The following is a 22,876-nucleotide window of genomic DNA, read 5'->3' on the forward strand; positions in this document are numbered from 1 at the left end:
ACATGACCTCCCCTTAACAAATCTGTGCTGACTGTCCCTGATTAGTCCGTGCCTTTCTAAGTGATAGTTTATCCTGTCCCTCAGAATTGATTCCAATAATTTGCCCACCGAGGTAATGGTGACCGTGAAACTACCGGATTGTCGTAAAAGCCCATCTGGTTCACTAATGTCCTTTAGGGAAGGAAACCTACCATACTTACCCAGTCTGGCCTATGTGTGACTCCAGACCTACAGCAATGTGGTTGATTTTTAACTGCCCTCTGAAGCGGCCTAGCAAACCACACAGTTGTACAATCAAGAAGACGGCTCACCACCACCTTCTCAAGGACAATTACGGATGGGCAATAAATGCTGGCCTTGCCAGCGAGACCCACATCCCATGAATGAATAAAAAGGGTGAAAGTCCGACCAGACTCTCTCCTCCAGCGAGTCTCTCCGCTTTGTCCCATTAAGCTGTGACTCTGGATTTTAGGCAGCATTTATGCGCCCACTATAGCATCGGTCAGAGGATAATGGGGCACAAATAGGGAATTTTTGGCAATGCAATGACAGCAGCATTACCATAGAACGGCCTTGCACAGACCCTTCAGTTGAAATGTAAACACACTCTAAACATCTTGCATTTATATAGCACCTTTAACGTAGAAAAAAATCCCAAAATACTTCATAGAAGCGCAATCAGACAAAAATGGACGCCGAGCCTAAGGCTGCGAGATCAGGAGGGGTGCCTAAAAGCTTGGTCAAATGGATGGGTTTCGACGAGGAGGAGGAGAGGTTTAGGGAGGGAATTCCAGAGTGTAGGGTCTAGACAGCTGAAAGCACAGCAGCCAATGGGGTGAAGGGAATGGGGGGCACACTAGAGGCCAGAGTTACAAGGACGCAGAGCTCTTGGGAAGGTTGGAGGAGGTTACAGATAGGGAGAGATGAGGTCATGGAGGGATTTAAACACAAGGATGTATACAGGTGGAACCTGATCCTATGTCTTCGGATGATTCCTTTATCATTGTGCTATTCACTACCAAAGAATCCCCCTTCATGTTCCATATCCTATTCAATTTTTTTTTGCACAAAGGTTTGGATTTAAGCAAACACAGTTATTGCCACAAATTGCTTTTACTAGTGGAATATAACCAGACACAAAAACACAAAGTATCCTGTACAGGGCAGATGCTATTGAAAATGATAGCTGGCATCTGATGGAGAACATTAATCTTAATGCTGTATATAAGGCAAGGCAGCAGGTTCATGATAGGTCCCACATAAACAGGTGTTTATGCAGCATTAGTGTTAAAGCGATTAATCAAAAAACAAGTGTAGCTGTGCAGGGAATGACTGCAATAAATTGTTTTATCCGCAAAACGGTTCAGCAGTTTACACAAACGAATTGGTGCTTTCCGGGTTGACACGAATGATCCGAGATCCATTGCGGAGATCCTGGAGCTGTTTGGCAGGTGTTCCAACTCCTTCCTCAAACCTTCTCTCCACTACGGGGAGTACAGTCTCGTATAGGAAGGAAACGTTCTCGCGAATGAAGACTTTCTTTTCTGGGTCCTGCTCGCAGCGCAGGCTGTAGTCGACGTGCTGCACGGCCACCAGGATGATCTCCCGGAGGCTTTCCAAAAGGACCATGTGCAGCTCGGGGAAGTAGAGCTTCAGCCCTTCCTCCAAGAAGGCCATCAGCTGCTTTGTGAAGGCCACGATGGTGTAGCTCAGGTTGACCCAGCAGTCGTCGCCAGTGTACTGATCGAAATTGGTGATGCCGCTGCCCTTCATCTCCTCCTTCAGCTTCGCCAAGGCTTCCGGTGTCATCAAATTCATCCTCCTCCACATCTCCTCCGAGTTGCGGTGTTTGGTGGCCTCCATGATGATGCCCTTGTAGCTGTGGAGGGCGGCCTTGATGTCCTTGACCAGCAGGGCCTGGAGGGTGAAAGTAAGGTCCAGGCCGATCTCGCTGAGTTTGCTGCAGTGCTCCTTGGCCACCTCCACGCACTCGGCCGTGGTGGACAGGCTTTCCTTGCTGTCGAACACCTGCTTGCTGAAAGCGTCCACAAAGAGCCGGGTGGCCGAGCGCGACCACACCACAAAGGCCGAGTAGCAGCCGCTGTTGCCCGCAAAGTCCATCTCGAACTCCTTGGCCGTGTCCAGCAGGCCAGTGAAGAAGATGTTGCAGAGCTTGTGGATGTAGAGCAAGGTGGCGCCCTCGATGCGCAGCTGCCGGATGGCCGTCTGCACGGCGGCCGCCCGGTTCTTCAGGAAGAGCTCGCAGGCCTTGGTCGACTGGCCCAGCCGGATAAGCTGAGAGACAGCGCGCCGGGTGGCCCGTGGACCGCCCCGCAGCGAGCGCCCGGGCGACAGCTCGTACACCAGCACGTCGGTCAGCCGGCGGACCCTCTGCTCCACCCGGCCCCGCAGCTGCCGGACCCCCGGCTGGCCACCCGACCCGCTCAGGTAGTCGGATAGCTTGTCCAGCAGGTCGACGGCCCCTTCGAAGTCCCGCTGGGCGATGCAGACGTCCAGGTCCTCGGGCAGCTCTTGGATCCACTCCAGGCTCAGGTCCACCAGCTCCAGGGCCGGCTCCTCGTCGAACGGGTTGGTCTTGGGCGAGAGGGGCCTCTGCTGCTGCTGCTGCTGGTGCTGCTGCTCCTCCTCCACCAGCAGCAGGGCCTCGGCCGCTTCCTTCTCCACCTCCAGCCGCTCCGTCAGGGCCTTGTTCTTCTTGGTCTGGTCCAGGATCTCCAGCCACTCCTTCTTGACCTTGGCGTTCTCGGCCTGGAAGACCCGCGTGTCCGGGAACATGAGGATCTTGAACATGTCGCGCATGGGCCCGTTGTCCTTGACGTTGACCACGGCGAAGCTGTCGAGCCGGTAGAGCGCGTCGTAGCGGTAGCGCACGGCGCCGCGCCGGCTGGGCAGCCAGGCGGCCACCAGCAGGCAGTCGTTCATGAGGAAGGCGTGCACGCGCTGCACCTGGGCCGCGCTCTCGGCGTCGCACTCGAGCAGGTCGCCGTTGTAGACCAGGTAGCGGCCGGGGGGCTGCAGGATGTCCTGGCAGCCCTCCACCTTCTCCAGCAAGGTGGTGAGGGTGCGCTGCTTGTGCTCCTCGGCCTCCCGGGGCAGGAGGAGGGAGAGGAAGGCGGCGTCCGGGTCGGCCGCGGCCTGCAGGTGGCGGGAGCCTTGCTGCTCCTTGTCGGCCGCCAGCAGCATCTGAGTGAGGCCGTCCATGATGCCCTTCTGCTCGGTGAGGATGTGGCTCAGCTGGTACATCTCGCTCTCCAGGTAGGAGATCTCCCGGGCCGTCTCGATGAACTGCCGGTAGTTCTTGTAGACGTTCTTCTTCAGGTTCTGCGCCGTCTCGTCGGCCAGGCTCTGAATCTTGTGCCGGTGCTCCTGCAGGTCGCGGTCACCGTCCGACTGCTGCGACAGCTGCTTGACGTAGAGGGCCGGCTCGAAGCGGGGGGCTTCCAGCTGGCGCCGGAGCTTGGAGGCCCCGTCCGCTGCCATTCTAGTTTCTTTTAAAAAAAATAATAATAGTAGGCCGCAGCGGATCCGCGACCCTCGAGTTTTAAACCGTCGTTATAACAAGGCGTGGCCTCACCTCATCGCGCCCGATCCCGGGCCCAACCGTTCGCTTACGCGCGCACTGACAACTGGGCGCGCGACTCCCGCCCTCTCCTGCGGCTTCCCCATTGGTCAGATTAGTTTCCCCGCCCCCTTTTCCTCCATCACGTGACGCGGTTCGCGCATGTCTGTTTGCAGTTGGAGTGAGGAGACCGAGAATGGAGGGTGATCTGTTGCTGGCGATGCAGCTGCAGGCGGCCTGGGAGAGCGAAGTCGACGCCGCTGGCGCCCTCGCCCTGGAGTGTCCAAGGCCGGCTGACCACCCGGCGATGCCGCTTTCCGTGGTGGACGAGTCGTGGGAGCTGATCGACCCCAACCCCGACCTACGCGCCCTCTTCCTGCAGTTCAACGACATGTACTTCTGGGGTCGGCTGGCCGGGGTGGAGGTGCGCTGGAGCCCGCGCATGACGCTGTGAGTAGTGGGGATGGTGTCAGGGTCGCAGCCCGGTGTTTAATGGAGACTTTGAAACTCCCCAGAAGTATAAGAGGGGGGAGGGGTTTAGTGGTCGGCTAAGGATTTTGAAACTTTCATAAATATCTCTGTGGGTGACGGAGATTCCTCCTCCCTTACTCCCCACCCTCCCCCTCTCGCCTTTATCCCCCCCCTCTCCCTCTCTCCCCCCCTCTCCCTCTCTCTTTCTCCACACCCCCCCCTCGCCAATTTTGATCAGTACAGGGCCTCAGTTTAATGTCTATTCCAAGAGACTGCACCACAGACAATGCTGCACTTCCTCAGTACTGCACTGTATATACCCTCAAGTCTGTAATATACCCCCAACTTTTTGATTCGAGGTGAGAGTATTACTGAATGAGCCAAGATGTTCCATGAAGCGTTTTAACTATGAGTAGTGCTTGATAAAAATATTCAGTTTTGGTTGACGTAGGGGACCTTAATTCTTTCCTTTTTACCAACATGTCTTCTTTTGTGTTGAGGCTTATAGCAAACATTATTAGTTTGTTGGTTGGCTCTCTGGTGTAATTTTTTGCAATAGCCATGTTTTAAATCCATTTTTTGTTTACTGTGGCTGTTTCGTACTGCCTGTTGCCTCCAATGCTGAATTAATTGGCGCTGGCCCAATATGGATTTGTTGCAGGTGTGCAGGGGTGTGCTGCTATGAGGGGAGAGGAGGTCTATGCTCGATACGCATCAGTGAACCTCTGTTAAAACTGCGACCCAGACGAGACTTGGTTGAGGTATGTGCTAGATGGCGTCAGCCCCAAGTTTTCTAGTGTTTCTTTCCTACGGGAGACCTGGTGGTGCAGGTTCTGGAGCTCATGGACCTTGAGTTCAAATCCAGCACAGACTGATGCGATGCAAAAGTCTCCCATCTGGCAGTAAATGGGATTGGGTAGCTGCTGCGATTTGTGGGTAGGAACAGGAGTAGGCCGGGTACGGTAGCATAGTGGTTATGTTACTGGGCTAGTAATCCAGAGGCCTGGACTAAAATCCAGAGTCATGAGTTCAAATCCCGCCACGGCAGCTGGCGAATTTAAATTCAATTAATTAAATAAAAATCTGGAATTAAAATACTAGTATCAGTAATGATGGCCACCCATCTGGTTCACTAATGTCCTTTAGGGAAGGAAGCCTGCCGCCCTTACCCGGTCTGGCCTATATGTGACTCCAGACCCACAGCAATGTGGTTGATTCTTAATTGCCCTCTGAAATGGCCGAGCAAGCCACTCAGTTGTAAAATCTCGCTACGAAAAGTTATAATAAGAATAAAACCGGACGGACCACCCGGCATCGGACCACTGGGCACCGGACACGACAACGGCAAAACACCAAGCCCAGTCGACCCTGCAAGGTCCTCCTCACTAACATCTGGGGACTTGTGCCAAAATTGGGAGAGCTGTCCCACAGACTAGTCAAGCAACAGCCTGACATAGCCATACTCACAGAATCATATCTTTCAGCCAACGTCCCAGACTCTTCCATCACCATCCCTGGGTATGTCCTGTCCCACCGGCAGGACAGACCCACCAGAGGTGGCGGTACAGTGATATACAGTCAGGAGGGAGTGGCCCTGGGAGTCCTCAACATTGACTCTGGACCCCATGAAATCTCATGGCATCAGGTCAAACATGGGCAAGGAAACCTCCTGCTGATTACCACCTACCGTCCTCCCTCAGCTGATGAATCAGTCCTCCTCCATGTTGAACACCACTTGGAGGAAGCACTGAGGGTAGCAAGGGCACAAAATGTACTCTGGGTGGGGGACTTCAATGTCCATCACCAAGAGTGGCTCGGTAGCACCACTACTGACCGAGCTGGCCGAGTCCTGAAGGACATAGCTGCTAGACTGGGCCTGCGGCAGGTGGTGAGCGAACCAACACGAGGGAAAAACTTACTTGACCTCGTCCTCACCAATCTACCTGTCGCAAATGCATCTGTCCATGACAGTAATGGTAGGAGTGACCACCGCACAGTCCTCGTGGAGATGAAATCCCGTCTTCGCACTGAGGACACCATCCAACGTGTTGTGTGGCACTCCCACCGTGCTAAATGGGATAGATTCAGAACAGATCTAGCAGCTCAAAACTGGGCATCCATGAGGCGCTGTGGGCCATCAGCAGCAGCAGAATTGTATTCCAGCACAATCTGTAACCTCATGGCCTGGCATATTCCTCACTCTACCATTACCAACAAGCCAGGGGATCAACCCTGGTTCAATGAGGAGTGTAGAAGAGCATGCCAGGAGCAGCACCAGGCGTACCTAAAAATGAGGTGCCAACCTGGTGAAGCTACAACTCAGGACTACATGCATGCTAAACAGCGGAAGCAACATGCTATAGACAGAGCTAAGCGATTCCACAACCAACGGATCAGATCAAAGCTCTGCAGTCCTGCCACATCCAGTCGTGAATGGTGGTGGACAATTAAACAACTAACGGGAGGAGGAGGCTCTGCAAACATCCCCATTCTCAATGATGGCGGAGTCCAGCACGTGAGTGCAAAAGACAAGGCTGAAGCGTTTGCAACCATCTTCAGCCAGAAGTGCCGAGTGGATAATCCATCTCAGCCTCCTCCCGATATCCCCACCATCACGGAAGCCAGTCTTCGGCCAATTCGATTCACTCCACGTGATATCAAGAAACGGCTGAGTGCACTGGATACAGCAGAGGCTATGGGCCCCGACAACATCCCAGCTGTAGTGCTGAAGACTTGTGCTCCAGAACTAGCTGCGCCTCTAGCCAAGCTGTTCCAGCACAGCTACAACACTGGCATCCACCCGACAATGTGGAAAATTGCCCAGGTATGTCCTGTCCACAAAAAGCAGGACAAATCCAATCCGGCCAATTACCGCCCCATCAGTCTACTCTCAATCATCAGCAAAGTGATGGAAGGTGTCGTCGACAGTGCTTTCAAGCGGCACTTACTCACCAATAACCTGCTCACCGATGCTCAGTTTGGGTTCCGCCAGGACCACTCGGCTCCAGACCTCATTACAGCCTTGGTCCAAACATGGACAAAAGAGCTGAATTCCAGAGGTGAGGTGAGAGTGACTGCCCTTGACATCAAGGCAGCATTTGACCGAGTGTGGCACCAAGGAGCCCTAGTAAAATTGAAGTCAATGGGAATCAGGGGGAAAACTCTCCAGTGGCTGGAGTCATACCTAGCACAAAGGAAGATGGTAGTGGTTGTTGGAGGCCAATCATCTCAGCCCCAGGGCATTGCTGCAGGAGTTCCTCAGGGCAGTGTCCTAGGCCCAACCATCTTCAGCTGCTTCATCAATGACCTTCCCTCCATCATAAGGTCAGAAATGGGGATGTTCGCTGATGACTGCACAGTGTTCAGTTCCATTCGCAACCCCTCAGATAATGAAGCAGTCCGAGCCCGCATGCAGCAAGACCTGGACCACATCCAGGCTTGGGCTGATAAGTGGCAAGTAACATTCGCGCCAGATAAGTGCCAGGCAATGACCATCTCCAACAAGAGAGAGTCTAACCACCTCCCCTTGACATTCAACGGCATTACCATCGCCGAATCCCCCACCATCAACATCCTGGGGGTCACCATTGACCAGAAACTTAACTGGACCAGCCATTTCAATACTGTGGCTACGAGAGCAGGTCAGAGGCTGGGTATTCTGCGGCGAGTGACTCACCTCCTGACTCCCCAAAGCCTTTCCACCATCTGCAAGGCACAAGTCAGGAGTGTGATGGAATACTCTCCACTTGCCTGGATGAGTGCAGCTCCAACAACACTCAAGAAGCTCGACACCATCCAAGATAAAGCAGCCCACTTGATTGGCACCCCATCCACCACCCTAAACATTCACTCCCTTCACCACCGGCGCACTGTGCACCATCCACAGGATGCACTGCAGCAACTCGCCAAGGCTTCTTCGACAGCACCTCCCAAACCCGCGACCTCTACCACCTAGAAGGACAAGGGCAGCAGGCGCATGGGACCAACACCACCTGCACATTCCCCTCCCAAGTCACACACCATCCCGACTTGGAAATATATCGCCGTTCCTTCATTGTCGCTGGGTCAAAATCCTGGAACTCCCTTCCTAACAGCACTGTGGGAGAACCGTCACCACAGCGGTTCACTGCAGCGGTTCAAGAAGGCGGCTCACCACCACCTTCTCAAGGGCAATTAGGGATGGGCAATAAATGCCGGCCTTGCCAGCGACGCCCACATCCCGTGAACGAATAAAAAAAAAGCTCGAGCCTGTTCAGTCATTCAAATAGATCATGACTGATCTGTAGCTTAACTCCTGATGTTACATTTCTCACAGGATTCTCGGGTGTAAGGATGTCTAACTTGGAGGGTGTTTATCTAGACAGATGGGTGCGCTCCAGATAATTGGAGCCACAGGACCAGTTAACTGGACTGACTGGAGATGTGAACCCACAAAAATATCTGGCATAAAACCCCAAACCGTGGCATATTCCATTGACTATCTTGTGTATATTTGTTTGGTGCACACAAAGGAACCAGTGAAGAGGATGATGGCAGATTAACCATTGTTTAAAACTGGAAATGCATTGGTCATTACTTTTGAGTCACATATTATAATCCAGCGACTAGCGGATTAAGCTAGAAAGCCAATTTTAAAATACGAACATGAGGAAAATGACGGACAGGAAAAGACCCACTGATCCATCTAGCCTGTCCCACACAATTGTGACATCTTGTGCATCACAATACAGGCATTCCCCACCCAACACATCCTTGGTTTTCCCAATACAGTAAATATTTATCTACATAGTAATCTCCCGGGAGAGGCAAAAAAGCAGATTTTAAAACCCAGGTCAGTTCGAGAATAAATCTGGAAAATTCCCCTTTGAACCCCCCCTTAGACTTTTAAAATAAAAGTAGGCATTTTGGGGATTTTCTTAAATCATCAGATCAGTTCCTGTGGTTGTACGCGGCAGGCAGTGTGCAGCTAGGAATTCAGTCCCCATGTGGTAAAGGGAGTGTCTGTACAACGAAACCAGCTTATTTTTCTTAACTGGATGAGGTGGGTTGCTTTTATCGTAATGTTTCATATTTATGCAATCTTTCATTTACAAGAATTGTTCTGACTATTAAAAAGACCAAAGCTGTGGAAATCGCTGTTCACAAATGCCAGTTTCAACGTGCAACATTGGAACAGGAGTCGGCCATTCAAACCCTCGAGTCTGTTCAGCCATTCAGTTAGGTCATGGCTGATCCGTATCTTAACTCCATTAGCCTTAGTTCCGTAACCCTTAATACCCTTGCCTAACAAAAATCTATCAATCTCAGTTTCGAAATTTTCAGTTGACCCCCAGCCTCAACAGCTTTTGGGGGAAGAGAGTTCCAGATTTCCACTCCCCTTTGTGTGAAGAAGTGCTTCCTGACATCACCCCAGAACAGCCTATCAATATCAGTTTCTCTCCAGCTTCATACTTAACCAGTTGCACATCTGTAATGTGAAAGTTCAAATTTCCGGAGAGCTTATAAAAAAATAAGAATTGTGCTTTGTGAAAATTCAAAATAGTGCAATATCAAACAATTTTTTGCTTTCTCAATAGACGCTATTACATGAAATGATCCACGCCTTGCTTTTCGTCACAAACAATGACAAAGACCACGAGTCTCATGGGCCTGAGTTCTGCAAACACATGAGCAGGATCAACAGGGTGACTGGAGCCAAAGTGACTGTAAGTACCCAGAGACAGGGTCCGCGTGTGGGGTATTGACCTCTGTAACTGTAGGGTCCGTGTTGTTCTAAATCGGATAGCCAGGTGGTGAAGGATCGAATACTAGAGCCTAATCTTCAGTTGCTTCCAAGCCTTTATTCACAGAGCTCCGCATTATACCCACACCACACCCCAGATCAGCTCTCTTTTTATAAATGAATACAAGCAAGTTCCCAATTGTTACGCACCACCTGAATACAATTCACAATAATTGACATAAATCACATGGACGCAATTAACACGTGTGTGGGGGATTGACCCCTGAAACTGCAGGGTCACTTAAGGACTTTTATGTGCAGGTACCGAGACATAATTCCTAGGATGTGCCCAATGTGCCTTTGTCAGTTCTTGTGGTTGTACGCGGCAGGTAGTGTGCAGCTAGGAATTCAGTCCCCATGTGGTAAAAGGAGTGTCTGTACAACAAAACCAGCTCATAAATGTCAAGTATTCCAGCCCAACGTCCTGTTTTTTTTTAGCCGACAGTGTCAGCTGTGGATTTCAAATCCCTCCAAGGCCTCGCCCCCCACCCCCATCTCTGTAACCTCCTCCAGCCCTACAACCCTTCGAGATCTCTGCGCTCCTCCAATTCTGGCTTCTTGGGCATCCCCGATTTTCATCGCCTCATCATTGGCGGCCATGCTTTCAGCTGCCTAACTCCTAAGCTCTGGAGTTCCCTCCCTAAACCTCTGTGTCTCTACCTCTTCTTAAAACCTACCTCTTTGACCATGCTTTTGGTCACCTGTCCTAATATCTCATGTGGCTCAGTGTCAAATTTTGTCCGATTACATTCCTGCAAAGCACATTGGGATGTTTTACTACGTTAAAGACGCTGTATAAAAGCAAGTTGTTGCACATTTTGCTGACTGTATAAATACTTGAGTTAAAATTATAACTGGTGGTTGGTGCATACTGTTAAATGCTGAGAGAATGGGCATAGTTTTATTTAAATGAGGTTATAATGTTGATTTATCTGTAGTTTATAGTTTAGTTTGACGCAGTCTGTAGCCCTGCTGTGTGTGCGAGGGTTTGGTTAGTTTAAACGTAGAGTGTATGTTGAATTTAAGTAAGGTTAAATCGATTTGTGACAACCTTGGAATATTTTGCTAGTTACATGATAAGTTGTTATCTTTATTCATTTTGAAATGGCCAGTGAGAAGGTGTAAAGAGTGAAAACCACACATCAACTGGAATATATGCTGCAGAGTGGTATTTCCAGCTTCAGATTGGTTTCTTGTATCACAACAGTTAGTGCGACGTTTGTGCGATTTGTATAAAAAAAAGGGCGCCTGTTTCAGATTTACCACGAGTTCCATAACGAGGTGGATGAATACCGGCAGCACTGGTGGCGCTGTGATGGGCCCTGTCAGAACAGGCGGCCGTATTTTGGATACGTTAAACGGGCGATGAACAGAGCACCTTCAGCTCGAGACCCCTGGTGGGCTGAGCATCAGCGAACCTGCGGAGGGACGTATACCAAAGTCAAAGAGCCCGAAAATTACAAGGTGAAGAAAGGGAAACGGGGAGAAACTCCAGGGAAGCAGTCCAAACCACTGAAGGACAGAGGTACTGCCTGTCTGATTGTATATCCGCTAACTCAGCATAGATGCCAAGTATTAATTTGGTTACCATACACATTACTGATTGACTTAAATCTCCATGGTTGCCATCTATATTGTTCACACGTACCAAAGTATGGCTATCCTTTCTAAAATAAAAATGTCTAGTTTCACACGGTGGGTTCTACATTTCTTAAATCAAAATCGAGCATTGCAGTTCCTGATGTCCAACAAAATTTGTATTGTCTGTTGCGGGGGGGAGTCATGATTTGATACCCTCAAAGTAATAGTGCCCAATATTACACAACCGTGTGCTTGTTTAATTTTGAGATTGAGGGGGAATGATTATTTTGTAATGGCTATTGTGATAAAAATAGAAGTTTTGCCTCTGGTTTCTTGTTTTCATCGTTTGAAATACAGAACTAGGCTCAGGCTACACCTCCATTAAATGTCTGCCCAGTGCCCCTCTTTTGAAAAGAACAGTTTTGACTAGTTCAGAGTTGATACACCTGAAAGTTTAACTTTCAATACGAGATGCCCAACAGTTGAATTTGCCAAACGACCCTGTTACCTTGTTGGGTTGGTTTATAAATGGTGTATTCAGCCTATAATCTCATCGAGACAAGTCACTGGGAATTAACAGAAAGGGAATTGCTGACTACAACTCGTCTCCTTCTGTCTTGATGTGGTGCATAGGAGTTGATCTGAGTTTAGGTTTATGGAATTTGAGGCCAAAATATTTCGCTGGAGCTTGGCATAGTCTGGTTTGTTCGGAGACTTTTTTTGTTGAGGAACAAGAATGCTCATTTCTGAGAAGTCCTTAAGAAGAATTCAAAGGGATTTGCCTGACTGGTTTGACTCCTTTTGAACCAACTGCAAACACTGTTCAATAGCTCACCCAGACCGCTTGCTTCTTTCTCAACATTGTTTAGCCTGCTAAAAATTTGCCTGGTTTGTCTGATATCTTGTGAAAGGATGAGAAGTGGTGGAATCTCGCCTACTATCTGGTAGCATAATTACAGTAAAACAGGGCACTATTTGCCCTATGACACACTGTTTCCCACATATTAAAAGATTATAAGGAATGCAGACTTGCCTATCGATGTTGCCTTTCTCAATGGCTAGGCCACTTCAAAGGGCAGTCAAGAGTCAACCAGGTTGGTGTGAGACTGGAGTCACATAGACCAGACTGGGTAAGGACAGCAGGTTTCCTTTCCTAAAGGACATGAGCGAACCAGTTCGGCTTTTAAGACAATCCAACAGCTTCGTCGTCACTCTTGCTGATAGCTTTTTATTTCTAGTTTTTAAAAAAAAAACTGAATTCAAATTCTCAATGGTGGGATTTGAACACACATTCTCTAGATTATTAGTCCAGGCCTCTGGATTACTGGTCCGATAACATAACCTCTATACTACCGTGGAAATACCATCACCTTCTCAAGGGACAACTAGGGATGGGTAATAAATGCTGGCCTTGCCAGTGACGCCCACATGCTGAGAATTAATAAATTCCTGCATTAAGACCCTGATGCACATTGAGAGAAGTATAATTTACACGGTACTCAAACTAGTCGCATTGTATTTTTGTTTGCAGTCCAGAGTTGGTCAGTGATCAGAATGATCATGTGTAAGATCTTTTCTAAAGCCAATGTGTAATCGTCCAAAGCCAGTAATTGCTGTTCATCTTTGTTCCATTCTGTTGTTTAGATGGGTCTCTGGGTGTGGATATTCGTTCGGTCATTCCGTTCAGCGGAAAAGGACGTGTCCTCGGAGGAATGAGCACTGACTTGCCCTCTCAACAGGTGCCTATAGGGAGGATTCCAGAGAGCAGCAAATTGCTTAGCCCGCCCTTCCAGAATGTTCCCCAGGGTCATGAACTGGCTTCTTGCCCGACTGTGAATTCAGCCGATCCTGTCCCACTGGGCACTGGTCACACGCCCTCTGCTCTTTCGGGGTGGCTGCTGAAACGTCCCGGCGACCACGCCAACTCAAAGGTGGCTAAAAAATCTGTCTGCAATGCCAAGGCTTTTGTCAACGTTAATGGGTCGCCTGTTAAAATCGGCAGGGCTGAACTGACAAACACTGCGACGGGAAAAGTGCTTAAAAGTAGTCAGAAAAGGCCCGTCTCCGAACCACGCAGCTCTGTCACCGGCAGGAGCGTAAAAAAAAAGGTTCGGATTGAGCCGCCCTTCCCCGGAGGGTCGATCCTGCGTGCATTTGGAAAATCAGCACAAGACAGACGGGCGGAATGGTCCACTGGAGCAAGCGTGTCTATCGAAGCCGACTCCGGGAATTGGCAGAGCAGGAAAGGTGAGGGCGCAAGGCCATCGGAGATGGGCGACACTGGTACTGGCGACAGCAGTGCATCCGTTAACTGCCCCATCTGTCACTTTGTCGTCTTGGCATCTGACATTAACCAACACCTGGATTCCTGCCTTCAGTGACACATGTCATTTGTATGTGAAGTTGTAGATTGTGGGAGTTATATTTCAGGGTCAGTGAAAATCTCTAGGATATGGAGTGGGTTAAAATTTGGGGGTTTAACACCCAAAATATTCTGCAGATTTAATTTGATCCTAGTTGTTTGTCTCAGTGAGACTTCCCAAAAAAATATTTATTTATTCCTTTGGAAATGTTTACAAAAAGATGTTACCAGTTGCTATTGCAATTTTATCTGTACATTTTATTCATATTAAATGTTAACTTTGCTGCTTTCTTTACTTTTCACTGTCGATTACAATGTTCATTTTCAATGCATTTTTTACAACCTTTTTAACTCTAAAATGATGACTTGAATTATGTACCTTACTAATAAAGATTACTGTGACCTGATTCCATGTTAATCAGTTGTCTTCCATTTTGCAACTTCTAAATTTTTATATTCAGAATGATACTGGGGCTGAGTGGGTTAAATTAAGAGGACAGCTTGCATAAACTTGGCTTACATTCCCTTGAGTATAGGAGATTGAAGGGATGATCTAATTGAGATGTTTATGATTAATAAAGGTAAGTTTAGTTAGTAGTCAGATAAATAGAGACATAGCAGGGCACCTCAGTCCCTTTGAATACACATCCTGTACCACGTGGGAAGTCCAGGATGCTTCTCTGGATGGCCATATGTGCAGTAAGTGTTGTCAGCTGGAGGAGCTTGAGCAACGTATCCATGAGGCTGAGAGCTATGTGGTTAGCACATTTTAGGTGGTCAACCCGCAGCTTAAGTGTGCAGGCAGAGAGGGAATGAGTGACTGCCAGACAAGGAGGACCAGGCAGGTAGTGCAGGATTCCCCCGAGTGCATCTCTTCACAAGTTGTGTCTCCATGTAATCTTGCACAGCTCTTAGAAAATACCCAAAGAAGCCCGGTATCTTTAAAAATGAGTGTTTTACATCCAGCTTGTGAGTACCTTGTGATCTGAAAAGGAAGTTGGGGGCTAATCTCTGAATTTATAATACCTTGTATCGACATAGAAATTCAAACATGAAACAGTCCGTTGTTTATCCTCCATTTGAGTAGTGTACCAATCCCTGTTCCTCTATCTCTTTATTCCCCCTTCCATTCAACCACATATCTAACCTATTAAATGTTGACATGGTCTCTGCTTCAATCCACAACGTGCTGTGTTTTTTAAAAAAAGCTTCTCCTGCTCTGTCCTAAATTGCTTGCATTTAATTTTGTCATAGATCCTTCAGTCACTGGAGTCTAATAATTTTAAACACCTATCAAATCACTCAATCTCCACTGTTCAAATGAGAAGTTCTTCTTTGGAATGTACTGCTCTATATTGTGAATGTGATAAGAGGTCCACCAAAACTGCAACCCAAAAGCAATTTAAAACAAACAGCAGCAGGGACGATGCAACTACCACAAGAGTCAAAGTAGGCCCCAGATAAGATTTTTAAAACAAAGATGCAGAGAAATGAATCCCCTTTAACCTATTGTTTAAATTTCACCTCCCAATGTGGATAGACTTCAGTTGGGGTGAAATGATTTAGATGCAGCACCAAGATTGGACATCGCAGTTTAACAGAGGTGGCTGTGGAGAAAGCACTTTGATGGGTTTTTGTGGGTAAATTCCCCTCCCCAGGTGCTGTTTGACTCTGCTGGTGTAGATCCTGTACAGAAGGAACTCTTATTGGGGGGAAGAGGTGCAGCTATTTAATTACTATCTCCAGTAATGAGCATGGTTGGTGGCAGGAAATGGCACATGGTACTGAAGTTGGGGTTTGAGCATTTGATGGGGTAAAATAGAGAAGCTGTCTTTACATCTAACCCACATGATAACTGAAATGGAAGGGCTTGTTGTGGACACTTGTTACAAAGTGCTCCAATCTCTAGTATTAATATCGGTTATTAACAACTGCACTGTTTTGGAAAACTATGAATTAGTGGCAGGTATGTACTGAAGCATTAAAAATTCCACAGAAATTCACGTGCAACCACAAATAAACAGCCATGGAACTGCAAACTGCTCTCACTTGGGCACTGCACACTGAGTCAATGGAAAGAAAAACTACAAGGTTACTACAATATCAATAAAATGCAGGCTTTTAATTTGATTAGCACTGTTTATTAAGGGAGGTTACACATCCAAACAAACATTTTAAATGTTCCTTTAACAAACTGGTTTCAGTAGAGCAGACTGTCTCACCACTGAAATGGTTTGATTCCATTACATGTAAAAATACAGAATCATTTGAATGCTGACTGCAAAACTATCATACACTAGAGTGACCCATCACCACGTTTCTGGAGCAACCCAATTCCAGGAATGACCATGTGACACCCCCCCAACAAAATGTCTGCAGGGACCACATGACCCCATGTTTGGTGGAACTACATGACCACTATTTCAGCAGTGATTCAATTATCACGAGTGACTACATGTCTCCTAGTTCTGGATTGATCCAATTGTCAGAGTGACCACCTGGCCCCATTTCTGGAGCAATTTCCTGGATGCAAATAGAGATCGAGCATGCCTTTATCTTGAGCTGTATCACATCATCAGGACATATCAAGATGCTTCGCATCCAATAAATTGCTTTTTTTTGAAGTGCAAGTCACCATTATGTGGGCAAGCTGCCTGCAGAATTGAGCATATGCAAAGCTAATTATTTCCATGACGTTCTGCACGCACAGCCTAAACGAACGCTTATTATTTTGGTCATTTTAGTAACTTTCGTGAACGAGCTGAAGAGAGCTGGACTCTGGACATTTTTGCTGGCTCTCCTATAGTTTTGTTGTATGCAATGGGGCTGTGTGACAGTAAAATCCTTTGTATCCAGATCAGACAGGACTGGCCAGACTGGCAAAGAAATACGAGACTTCCATTTACTTATAAGGAATATACTTACTGCATTGGCAATTTCCACTCGCTGCTGCACTCTGGAATTAAATGGGTTTGTCTTAGACGTTTTTGAATTCGCAAAAGCTTCTATTGTTGCCTTGCCTCAAACACCAAGTACAAAAGTTAAAAGGAATTTATTATTCCACGTTCCAATTTCAAGTGACTTTTTAGCAACATTATAATTGGGGAGAAACTCCAGCACTGCTGCATCAAGAAAACCATCATCCTGGTCATTTTAAGGGTTCAGCATGAATTGAAATTAGATTAACTGAAAACCCACTTTGTGGTTTTGAGGTGACTGCGATCAGGAATCTTCTGTTGAGAGCAGGTCTTGTTGTTTTACTTTGGTGGTTTTCAGGAGGTGCCGACAACAAGGACATTCTTGCCCATGACTGCGTCTCGTAGATATCTCCACCGAACCCCAGATTCATATATAGGCGTTCAAAGAAATTTAAGCACAAGCAGCATCGCCCCATTAGACAGATATTTGAAACTGAGCCATTTAGGCTTTGTTGCACTCTTAACTGTGAGCGCCGCTGCCAAGAACACATTTCAGTACTCGTATGGGTGTATTAATGTTTACATATAACAAAACCTCCATCTGCATAACTTTTTTTTTAAAAACAAAAGAAAAAGACACCATAGGTGAAGGCAATTCGAAGCGTGAGCACTGAGGATCCGTCGTACAGCGATTTCCCGCTCCTGTTCAGAGCAGACGAACATTTCCTGACCTGGACTCCCAAACCAGCGACCACCTGGTCGCTGTATCCGTTTCCCGCAGGGGCTCAGTGCCCGGTTCCACTGATTCGAAAAAACAAACTAATTCCACCCGTCACCAGCGGAATGCAGGTCCAGCTGCTCCTGGAGCCACCACACAGCGAGGTATCTGCACTCAAAGCCTGGCCGCAGTAGCACTTTTCACTGGAACCATGGGCACTGCAAATTAAATCACACAGTTAGAGGTCTTTCCAAATAATAATTCCAAAATATTCACGGATTTAAGCGTTAGGGGAAGGGGGTGAAGAACTCCCTCCGCTCCCCTGCCTAACTTTGGCAGAAATAATGTTTCCGAAGTGATGGATCAGGAAATTCACCTCACCCCCCCACCATGGTGTTACTAAGGGTCACACTGAGTGACTAGATTTGAACCACTGAACGAAAGGTGTTTGTAAACCTGCTCCTTGCAGTGCGTCAGAATTCAGGTAATTACAACTTGTGACGATGCCGGACACACTTAGTGCAGTCGGTAACCGGCTCCTGCTCAAAAAAGCTGAAAAAGACCAGAACTGTCTCCAGTCAGTCTATTTGCCAACTATTGATCAATTACAGAGAAGTTCTACTTTACATTATTGCTCCTACTACATTTTTTTGTGGATTGATTTACTTGATGTTCAAATATTCCTGAAACAATGGAGACAAGAGTCCAATTGCTTGGGAGGGAAAATTAAGATCATCAAAACCAATACGAAGAACTTTTATAGTTATATTAGGAAAAAGAGGGTGGTCAGGAGAAGTGTTGGCCCCTTAAAAACTGAAAGTGGGGATATTGTCATTGACAATGGGGAAATGGCGGACATGTTGAACGATTACTTTGCGTCAGTATTTACAGCAGAAAAAGAGGATAGCATGCCGGAAATCCCAAGAAAACTAATATTGAATCGGGGACAGGGACTCGATAAAATTAACATAAGTAATGCAGCAGTAATGAAGAAAATAATAGCACTAAAGAGTGACAAATCCCCAGGACCAGATGGTTTCCATCCCAGGGTTTTAAAGGAAGTAGGTGAGCACATTGCAGATGCCCTAACTATAATCTTTCAAAGTTCTCTAGATTCAGGAACTGTCCCTCTAGATTGGAAAATTGCATATATCATTCCGCTTTTTAAGAAAGGAGAGAGAGGGAAACCAGGGAATTATAGACCAGTTAGCCTAACATCTGTTGTGGGGAAAATGCTGGAGTCTATAATTAAGGAAAGGGTGACTGAACGCCTCGAGAATTTTCAGTTAATCAGAGAGAGCCAGCATGGATTTGTGATAGGTAGGTCGTGCCTGACAAACCTGATTGAATTTTTTGAAGAGGTGACTAAAGTAGTGGACAGGGGAATGTCAATGGATGTTATTTATATGGACTTCCAGAAGGCATTTGATAAGGTCCCACATAAGAGACTGTTAGCTAAGATAGAAGCCCATGGAATCAAGGGAAAAGTACGGACTTGGTTAGGAAGTTGGCTGAGCGAAAGGCGACAGAGAGTAGGGATAATGGGAAAGTACTCACATTGGCAGGATGTGACTAGTGGAGTCCTGCAGGGATCTGTCTTGGGGTCTCAATTATTCACAATATTTATTAACAACTTAGATGAAGGCATAGAAAGTCTCATATCTAAGTTTGCCGATGACACAAAGATTGGTGGCATTGTAAGCAGTGTAGATGAAAACATAAAATTACAAAGTGATATTGATAGATTAGGTGAATGGGCAAAACTGTGGCAAATGGAATTCAATGTAGACAAATGTGAGGTCATCCACTTTGGATCAAAAAAGGATAGAACAGGGTACTTTCTAAATGGTAAAAAGTTAAAAACAGTGGATGTCCAAAGGGACTTAGGGGTTCAGGTAGATAGATCATTGAAGTGTCATGAACAGGTGCAGAAAATAATCAAGGCGGCTAATGGAATGCTGGCCTTTATATCTACAGGACTGGACTACAATGGGGCAGAAGTTTTGCTGCAGCTATACAAAACCCTGGTTAGACCGCACCTGGAGTACTGTGAGCAGTTCTGGGCACCGCACCTTCGGAAGGACATATTGGCCTTGGAGGGAGTGCAGCGTAGGTTTACTAGAATGATACCTGGACTTCAAGGGTTAAGTTACGAGGAGAGATTACACAAATTGGGATTGTATTCTCTAGAGTTTAGAAGGTTAAGGGGTGATCTGATCGCAGTTTATAAGATATTAAGGGGAACGGATAGGGTGGATAGAGGGAAATTATTTCCGCTGGTTGGGGATTTTAGGAGTAGGGGGCACAGTCTAAAAATTAGAGCCAGACCTTTCAGGAGCGAGATTAGAAAACATTTCTACACAGAAAGGGTTGTAGAAATTTGGAACTCTCTTCCGCAAACGGCAATTGATACTAGCTCAATTGCTAAATTTAAATCTGAGATAGATAGCTTTTTGGCAACCAAAGGTATTAAGGGAGATGGGCCAAAGGCTGGTATATGGAGTTCGATCACAGATCAGCCATGATCTTATCAAATGGCGGAGCAGGCACGAGGGGCTGAATGGCCTACTCCTGTTCCTATGTTCCTACCTTGTAGCATCTTCCTCATTTTTCAGGTGAAGCATTGTCCAGATACAGCAGGGTGCTATGGGGGAGGGGGTTTCACTATGGAGACACTGTCACTCTCGCTAATCACTATGGAGACACTGTCACTCTCGCTAATCACTATGGATACACTGTCACTCTCGCTAATCACTATGGAGACACTGTCACTCTCGCTAATCACTATGGAGACACTGTCACTCTCGCTAATCACTATGGAGACACTGTCACTCTCGCTAATCACTATGGAGACACTGTCACTCTCGCTAATCACTATGGAGACACTGTCACTCTCGCTAATCACTATGGAGACACTGTCACTCTCGCTAATCACTATGGAGACACTGTCACTCTCGCTAATCACTATGGAGACAATGTCACTCTCGCTGATCACTATGGAGACACTGTCACACTCGCTGATCACTATGGAGACACTGTCACTCTCGCTGATCACTATGAAGACACTGTCACTCTCGCTGATCACTATGAAGACACTGTCACTCTCGCTGATCACTATGAAGACACTGTCACTCTCGCTGATCACTATGGAGACACTGTCACTCGCTGATCACTATGGAGACACTGTCACTCTCGCTGATCACTATGGAGACACTGTCACTCTCGCTGATCACTATGGAGACAATGTCACTCTCGCTGATCACTATGGAGACACTGTCACACTCGCTGATCACTATGGAGACACTGTCACTCTTGCTGATCACTATGGAGACACTGTCACTCTCGCTGATCACTATGAAGACACTGTCACTCTCGCTGATCACTATGGAGACACTGTCACTCTCGCTGATCACTATGGAGACACTGTCACTCTCGCTGATCACTATGGAGACACTGTCACTCTCGCTGATCACTATGGAGACACTGTCACTCTCGCTGATCACAGTGCAGGCGGAGCCACACGGTACGTGTGGAATTCCAAGTTTTAATATTATTGTTCTGCAGAGGGAGGTTGAAGACCACAAAACCCTTTTTTTTGGTGTGGATGGTAAACTGGACTTCCTTACCCAGCATGTCTGCCACCCTGCTGACAGTCTGCTTGTCCACCTTATAGACGACCCCATCAGCTCTGTAAAGGATCAAATCAACAATGTCACGTCACATCCTTGCAGTGGCTACAAATGCGACCAAGCTAGTTTTGACGCAATTTTCTGATACGTACATTTTTAGTTTCTCCACAGCCCCGAGTCGGGCCAAAGCAGCCAGTGCATTTTTCTGCATATCCACTGAGAGGACCTCATTATACTTTATGGCACCTACACACAGGAGAGAAAGTGTGACTCAGACTATGATGGGAATTAATGCACGTTATATCTCCTGCTGTAAAACTCTTTTCATCCACCTGATGATACTGCCCATTTCTTACCCCTAAACAACAGCAGGCTTCTCCTGTAAATCACAAGTTGACATCCAGCTCTGATCAGCAGCAGAACTCACTCATCCACGTTTTGTGACTATGAGGCAACTGTGGGGAAACCACAAGGGTGCAGGAATACCATTCAAGGACACGCACGGCAACCGGGGATTGCTGCAAACCCCCATCACCTCTGGAAATCTGCGGATAGGATTCTCCCCACTCAGTCAACGGCAAGGTTCTTACATGTAGAGACTGAGCAGCTTAACTCCTGATGGGTGGGTCCTCAGCATTAAGCTCCCTATATCTGGCAATCTTATTCGAAGGCCAGTGTGAACAATAAAGACTTTCACACTGCTGCACTCGACACTGGGATTAAGGCCATTTGCTGGGGCCATTACTCAGCACCTGGATCACGAGTACCTGAGGTGTGCTTGATGATGAGAACACTGTGTAGTGAAAGTCAAAACAGCTCCCACTGTCCACCAATAACATCCTTCACCGTCAGCTCAAAAAAAATCAGCTCGAAACAGTTTTAATCATAGACACAACTGAAACTCAGACCATCTCTGACTGTTTAAAGGGAAACTCAGACCACCTCTGTCTGTTTAAAGGGAAACTCAGACCACCTCTGTCTGTTTAAAGGGAAACTCAGACCACCTCTGTCTGTTTAAAGGGAAACTCAGACCACCTCTGTTTAAAGGGAAACTCAGACCACCTCTGTCTGTTTAAAGGGAAACGCAGACCATCAATGTTCCAATTAAAGGATGTGGAGATGCCGGTGATGGACTGGGGTTGACAATTGTAAACAATTTTACAACACCAAGTTATAGTCCAGCAATTTTATTTTAAATTCACAAGCTTTCGGAGGAAGGAGGTAGCCTCCGAAAGCTTGTGAATTTAAAATAAAATTGCTGGACTATAACTTGGTGTTGTAAAATTGTTTACAATTAAAGGATACATTCAAACATTCAAGGGTCAGTTAAAGGGGAAAACATGGTTGAAAAGCTTACATTTTTAGATGAAATACCTGTTAAAATAAGTTCTGCTGCATAGTTTCGGATTTCAGTAACAAACTTCTTCTCAGTAAAATCGTCAGTGAATTCCTTGCACAGCAGGTATTTGCAAATAACCTACAGATACAAACATTTATATCTGAGAGAGATCCTTGGAGTATTTTTTAAAAGTTAATAAAGTCTTTATTTTATGGTGTGTATTTTTAGTGAAAACCAGAAGGAATAGAAGGATTGTGTAGAAATCATCTAACACTAAAAATTGAACCCAGCATTCTGAAAATTAGTATTTTAAGCTGCAAATCAAACTTTAAAATATAGCAAAAAATTATTAAACATTAAAATTAAAAATTGTACCTTTCCATATCTTAAGACCTGTAAAACGTACCGCCTGAAGCGCTTCAGAATAATCATGAAATCAACGGTTTTTGTGTGTTCCATCACCTTTAGGGATCCTTTTTAAATAGTTAGAACAACA

At 46.7% G+C, this 22,876-nt stretch overlaps 3 protein-coding genes across 4 annotated transcripts in view; 1 reads left to right on the plus strand and 2 right to left on the minus strand.

The window, feature by feature from the left end:
• Positions 1-1,094: 1,094 nt before the first annotated feature.
• On the minus strand, positions 1,095-3,664 carry exoc8 (exocyst complex component 8). The gene has a single exon (XM_067984091.1). The coding sequence runs from the start codon at positions 3,499-3,501 to the stop codon at positions 1,372-1,374; it is 2,130 nt and encodes a 709-aa protein (XP_067840192.1). The 5' UTR covers positions 3,502-3,664; the 3' UTR covers positions 1,095-1,371.
• A 61-nt stretch (positions 3,665-3,725) lies between these two features.
• On the plus strand, positions 3,726-14,155 carry sprtn (SprT-like N-terminal domain). Its single transcript, XM_067984094.1, has 5 exons — positions 3,726-4,030; positions 4,713-4,812; positions 9,628-9,756; positions 11,091-11,358; positions 13,059-14,155. The coding sequence occupies exons 1-5, from the start codon at positions 3,777-3,779 to the stop codon at positions 13,793-13,795; spliced, it is 1,488 nt and encodes a 495-aa protein (XP_067840195.1). The 5' UTR covers positions 3,726-3,776; the 3' UTR covers positions 13,796-14,155.
• Positions 14,156-15,879: 1,724 nt separating this feature from the next.
• Positions 15,880-22,876, minus strand: part of gnpat (glyceronephosphate O-acyltransferase) — a 35,424-nt gene continuing 28,427 nt past the window's right edge. For both annotated transcript variants that reach the window (XM_067984092.1, XM_067984093.1), the window contains exons 13-16: positions 22,416-22,518; positions 21,194-21,287; positions 21,039-21,100; positions 15,880-17,630 (exon numbers count right to left, since the gene is read on the minus strand). In XM_067984092.1, coding sequence (XP_067840193.1) covers positions 17,587-17,630; positions 21,039-21,100; positions 21,194-21,287; positions 22,416-22,518 — 303 coding nt within the window. In that variant the 3' untranslated portion in view covers positions 15,880-17,586. The remainder of the gene's footprint in view (positions 17,631-21,038; positions 21,101-21,193; positions 21,288-22,415; positions 22,519-22,876) is intronic.

This window comes from Heptranchias perlo, chromosome 5 (genome assembly GCF_035084215.1).
Source record: "Heptranchias perlo isolate sHepPer1 chromosome 5, sHepPer1.hap1, whole genome shotgun sequence".
In the NCBI taxonomy this organism is placed as follows: Eukaryota; Metazoa; Chordata; class Chondrichthyes; order Hexanchiformes; family Hexanchidae; genus Heptranchias; species Heptranchias perlo.